The sequence below is a fragment of the Benincasa hispida genome, chromosome 9, assembly GCF_009727055.1.
Source record: "Benincasa hispida cultivar B227 chromosome 9, ASM972705v1, whole genome shotgun sequence".
Taxonomy (NCBI): domain Eukaryota; kingdom Viridiplantae; phylum Streptophyta; class Magnoliopsida; order Cucurbitales; family Cucurbitaceae; genus Benincasa; species Benincasa hispida.
The window spans coordinates 77666042-77672180 of NC_052357.1; the positions used below are offsets into that span (position 1 = coordinate 77666042).

The 6139-nt window shown below is 37.3% G+C and overlaps 1 protein-coding gene across 3 annotated transcripts; it reads left to right on the forward strand.

The window, feature by feature from the left end:
• Nucleotides 1-985: 985 nt before the first annotated feature.
• LOC120085454 (cytochrome b561, DM13 and DOMON domain-containing protein At5g54830) lies at nt 986-5433 on the forward strand. Of its 3 annotated transcripts, none has more exons than XM_039041418.1 (3): nt 986-4470; nt 5016-5088; nt 5163-5433. In XM_039041418.1, the coding sequence occupies exon 1, from the start codon at nt 1272-1274 to the stop codon at nt 3969-3971; it is 2700 nt and encodes an 899-aa protein (XP_038897346.1). In that variant the 5' UTR covers nt 986-1271; the 3' UTR covers nt 3972-4470; nt 5016-5088; nt 5163-5433. The 3 variants fall into 3 exon arrangements, with proteins under 3 accessions (XP_038897346.1, XP_038897347.1, XP_038897345.1); XM_039041419.1 differs by having other exon boundaries at nt 5245-5433; XM_039041417.1 differs by having other exon boundaries at nt 5016-5433.
• The last annotated feature ends 706 nt before the right edge of the window (nt 5434-6139 follow it).

A 6139-nucleotide genomic window follows, 5' to 3' on the forward strand; every position in this document is an offset into this window, starting at 1 on the left:
ATTTAAATTTAGATTATATATATGAGTAATTTGATATGTAACTATTTTCATCTAAGAGAAACTTTGAATAATTTTTTAAATTCAAATTGTTCATGTGGAATCACCGTATAGAAAAAGAAGTGACAAATTTAACTATTTAATTAAAATTTTTATAGGATAGTTATTTAAGTTTACTTTCCCTATAAAATTAAATGAGAAATTTCACATGGATGATAATGAAATGAGGAGCGAGAAGTCATCCTTCACGATATAAGGTTAAATCCCCACCCCACATATTGTAAAAAAAATCAAAACAAGACAAATGACATTCATATGAGATTGAAGGTTCATATCCATACTCCCACGTATTATACTTGTTATATAAAATTGAGGCATTTAAGTTTTTTTAGAGTACAATTAGGGGTAGTAAATTCTTACCACAAACTTCGTGGTTATCAATAAACTCACATACCAATTGAGCTGTGTTCGGTTTGACTGAAGTTAAATTAATAGTTCATTAAAAAATATCAATATCTCTTCATAGAAAATGTAATAATAATAGTAATTGTAGTAATTAACAAGGGAAATTTCATTTTTTTTTACAATAAACTTAGACTTATATCGGTTATAATTCTAAACTTTTAATTTCATCAACTTAAATTAGTTTAAATACTATTTTGGTCATTGTTGTTTTAGTTTAATTTATTTTGGTCCATGTATTCATATTGTCATTTTTACTTCAATTTTTAAGAGATCAAAATTTTCACTTTTTTAAAAAATTAAAGAACCAAAATAACAAGGTTTGAAATTAATATTTTGAAAGTAAAAAATGTTAAAAGTATAGAACCAAAATAATTCTTAATTAAACTATTTAAATTTTAAAGATGACCAATTGTATCCATTTTAATATAATGAACCTTAATCAAAAGTGCAAATTTGAGTTAAAATCGATAGAACATGCCAAATTTGAAAATTAACCAACAAATATCAAATCTTTGACATGTCCACGATCTCGCCATTGCTTCACGCACTAACCAAATCAACCTGTCCAGCAAAAAGCCGTCCCAGGCCCAGTCCTGAAACCGTCGATTCCGTTGTTGAGTTCTTCCAATTTGTCAATTCGATTTCCGATCGGGACTCCAATAACCACCGGCCAAGATCTCTGGTAATAGTACAATTTCGGTTCATTTCATTTTACAACTTCGATAAACATTTTAGAGTCTAGATTCCGGTGGTGTTTCTGATCCTAGCGAGATAGAGAGAGCGGTGATTTGGATCCCAATCTCGTCCTAATGCATCACACACCCATTTTCGTTGGGTGTTTTATCTTATTATGTTCGGTTCTTTGTAACTATGCGGATGCTGGATCTGGTTGTTCCAAAACCAGTCCTCTCGTCGATTTCGAGTCTGAATTTAAAATGGTACAGCACCAACTTAGAGGTTCCTTTAGGATAATTGATGATTGCTCTTTTAGGGTTTCGAATTTTGATATGCTTTCTGGTACCGATGTGCACTGGTGGGGTGCGATCGCTCTTGATTTTACTAATTTAACGTCCGGGTTTGTTGTGTCTGATCAAAAGCTTAATGAGACCTACAAAAACGCTTCCTTCGTTGTGCGTTTGAAGAAGAATGTTAAATGGGATCAGATCCATGTTATCGCCGCCTGGGACCTTCCTGCTGCGTCGGATTTTGGACATGTTATACTACAGAGACCGGATAATGGATCCGCGGGTAGTCCCAACATGGCTCCATCTCCGTCGGAAGGTGGGAATTCAGGGGAAGAGATGGGTCCGATTTCTGTTGAGCCCACCACGTTTGAGAATTGCAAAGTTTTGGCTGATAACTACAGGCTTAGATGGACATTGAATACCAAGGATAAGTTGATTGACATTGGGCTGGAGGCAGCGATACCGATGACAAACTACATGGCATTTGGGTGGTCAAATCAGAACGAGAGTTCGAATCTCATGATTGGGGCGGATGTTGCTGTGATGGGGTTCAAGGAGGATGGAGTGCCGCTTGTGGATGATTTCTACATCACAAAGCTCAGCGAGTGTATGATGAATAAGGATGGTACAGTGCATGGTGTTTGTCCAGATACAATTTTTGAAGGTTCAGACCCTGTTGGTTTGGTGAACAATACTAAGTTGATTTATGGGCACAGGAGAGATGGGGTGTCGTTCCTTCGGTATCGAAGGCCACTGGTTACAATTGATAAGAAGTATGATATGCCAATTAATCACACTGAAAATATGACTGTTATTTGGGCCGTGGGGCCAATGAAACCACCTGATGCAATTAGGCCATTTTATCTTCCTCAAAATCATGGTGGGACTTATGGGCATCTGGTTCTTAATGTTTCAGAGCATGTGAATGATTGCTTGGGTCCGCTTGATGCAGAAGACAATGAGGATCAAGATGTTGTAATAGCAGATGCAAATGCTCCTCTTGTTGTAACTAGTGGTCCGGCTTTGTATTATCCAAATCCACCCAACCCTGCAAAAGTTCTCTACATCAATAAGAAGGAGGCTCCTTTACTGAGAGTTGAGAGGGGAGTGCCAGTGAAGTTCTCAATACAAGCTGGACATGATGTTGCACTCTACATTACTTCTGACCTGCTTGGTGGAAATGCAACATTGAGGAACATGTCTGAGACTATTTATGCAGGAGGACCCGAAGCTGAAGGAGTACAAGCCAGCCCCATGGAATTAACTTGGCAACCTGATAGGAATACTCCTGACCAAGTTTTTTACCACTCAATTTACCAACCAAAAATGGGTTGGAAAGTGCAGGTTGTTGATGGTGGTTTGTCAGACATGTATAACAACAGTGTTCTTTTGGATGATCAGCAAGTTACATTTTTTTGGACGCTGTCAGAGGATTCGATAACTATTGCAGCTCGTGGTGAGAAAAAGAGTGGTTATCTTGCTATTGGATTTGGAAGTGGAATGATTAATAGCTATGCTTATGTGGGTTGGATGGATGAAACTGGCAAAGGTAGAGTGAGTACCTATTGGATCGATGGAAGGGAAGCTTTAAATGTACATCCAACAAAAGAGAATTTGACTTTTGTGAGGTGCAAATCAGAAAATGGTATCATTACTCTGGAGTTTACCCGTCCCTTGAAACCATCATGTACTCAAGGTCAAGGACCAGAGTGTAAAAATATAATTGATCCCACCACTCCACTTAAGGTTGTATGGGCAATGGGTGCTACATGGGTGGATGAACATTTAAGCGACAGAAATATGCATTCTTCTCGAAGCAGTAGGCCTATGCGGGTGCTGCTTATGCGTGGTTCTGCAGAGGCCGAACAGGATTTACAACCAGTATTAGCTGTTCATGGTTTCATGATGTTCCTTGCTTGGGGTATTTTGTTACCTGGTGGGATATTGGCTGCTAGATACTTGAAACATGTGAAGGGTGATGGTTGGTTTCAGATTCACGTTTACTTGCAGTATTCAGGTTTGTCAATTGTCCTACTTGGCCTTCTTTTTGCTGTTGCCGAGCTTCGGGGTTTTTATGTCAGCTCAGTACATGTTAAGTTCGGGATTGCTGCTATTCTTTTGGGATGTATGCAGTCAGTAAATGCATACTTCAGACCGGCCAAACCAGCCAATGGGGAAGTGGTTTCCCCCAAAAGGATTTTATGGGAGTATTCACATGTCATTGTAGGCAGATGTGCGATTGTTGTTGGTATTGCAGCACAGTTCACTGGAATGAAGCATCTAGGTGATCGATACGACAGTGAAAACGTCCATGGCCTTATTTGGGCTCTAATTAGTTGGTTTATGATCATGGCATTGATGGCTATTTATTTGGAATACCGGGAGAGGCAGCGGAGGAGGGACAGAACAATTGGAAGAAGCAATTGGGTGCTTGGTAACGATGATGATTCTGTTGATCTTTTGGGTCCGACTATTTCAATTGAAGGAAAAGAATCTCATCCTTCAGGAACTATGGAAGTTCAGTTAGAACCTTTAAGAAGATAAAAATTTCTTCTTTAAACCTATTCTTTTTTATATGGAGTTGGTCCATTAACCAGCTTTGATTTTTGCAAAACGGAGATAGCTGCTTTGGGTTTTGTTCTTGAAGCGTTCACTGAGAACATGAAGGGGTTTGTTACTTGCCCAGACATTGCCCCATTTACTCTGCCTAAGATCATTGTCTCCTTACTTATTTTGGAGTACAACAGGACACCTCTACACATTTGAAAATGATAATTTCTACTGTTTGTTTTTTGTCAGAAATGATAATAACGCTGGCAAATTTTGTCATGTTTCAGCTACACAGTTAGGAGGTTTATAGGTGTGTCCACTATGGGCTTGAGAAGCAGAAAGTTTCATTAAACGAAATGAAAGCGATATTGGTTGTATATATGAGACTATCACCGATACACTTGCAGTGAAGATATTTGCAATTAACGTTTGTCAAATCCAGTGCAGCTCCTAGTTCTTCCTTATCTTTATGTTTAATTCCCCCATACGCAAGGTATATTTGCAATTAACGATTTTGGTTTTTTTTCCCCAAAAGATTTTAGAACTATTTTTGGCTAACAGAAAACACCACCTTAATTCTTCAATTTCAAATCATATTTGGTAAGAAAAATGTTCATTTAAAAACTCTCAAGTGATAATCTTTAGTGTTGAAGTATGTTTCGATGGATGTGGTTCATTGTTTATTCTTAATGATGTGAGTGCACTCAAGCTGAAACAATAGATGATTGATTCTCTTCTAACTGCACTCTATAGTGCATCACGTCCTAAACCTCTCAAGGTTATTCTAACTAGCATAGATTTTCTTGTTGCTAATTGGACACATCTTTTGTATTCCCTATCATAGGAATTTTTGTGCATCTGTTGGATATTTCATTCCTCATTGAAATTGTTTCTTATTCAAAAGAAAAGAAATAGTGCATCACGTCCTAAACCTCTCAAGTTTACTCTAACTAGCAAGTTCTATGTTTGTTTGAATGATTGAATTAGAGAACTTTTAAGTGAGCAAAATAATTTTTATTGGAACGATAAAATTGTCAGGCACATTTGATGACTGTGGCTGCAATACTTCTCCAAGTGTTATTCCCGGGACTTTTGAACTTCAAATTGACAGGTATCTAGTGGAAACTTGACCTAATAGAATCTTTGTTTGAAATGGTTCTCATGTTTTCTTTTGACACTTGACAGTGTCACATTTGGTGGAAGAGGTGATATTATTCTGTCATATATGGCCATTGGCCCATTGTTATATTTTTATATGATTTTTTAGGCCATTTATTTGTCTGTTGAAGAAGGTGCAAGTCAAGCTTGTCGAAAAAGTGCAAGCGTTCTCTCGTGTGATGTATAGTTCCTTTTCAACTTTGAATTTGTTCGTGTAGATTTTGTAATGATAACTGTTGAATTTCTTTTCCATCCTTCTATAGGTTAGCCTCCTAAATGATATTGATTACTGATAAGATATCGGACTGTGAAACGTGTTGTATTCTTGCTGAAGGATGATCTTATCTGCGCGGAAAAGTGAAATTTGGCAATGGAAAAGTCAAAACCTTTGTCTAACTGGTGTGCAAAGTAGATGGTAAGTGAGATCCAAGTGTTTCTCTTTTGGCTTTAGAAAAGCAACACAAAATATTATGGTTATGCATGGTTTTTGTTTTGATTTCTTAAATACATGCACAATCCTTTTCTCTAAATTCCGAATTATCATTTCTGTATTAACAACAGTAGGCTAGTTTTTGGGATCGGATTTCCTTGCCTTACTGTCCAGCCAGAAGTTCTCAATTTCTAGAAATAGGCATCCCCAAGTTGATATTATTACCTGTTTCAAGCACAACAGGGGAGTAGTTGAGCTCTATTCTTAGTTTTTTGAGAACCCTCGTGTCTTTTATCTCTTTACTCTCTAGACAACAGGTCTCGGTCGAAAATGTATTTATTTCTCCAGTTTAATTATCTCGTATTGTCCTATGTTATTGTTCTAAGTGTATTTGGCAAGTTCTTGTTTTATATTATTTCCTTGTATTTTGAGCATTAGCCTCTTTTCATTTACTCAATAAAAAGTCATGTTTCCTTTCTGAGAAACCACACCCTTATGTTGTACCTGGCTCGAGGGAAACTTCGATTAATTCATCAATTCATAAATTCTTCATGGTCCCTTCCTTCTCTTCCCA

What these genes read in the sequence shown, in the direction of transcription:
- LOC120085454 (XM_039041417.1), top strand. Translation starts at nt 1,272, where the DNA reads ATGCATCACACACCCATTTTCGTTGGGTGTTTTATCTTATTATGTTCG.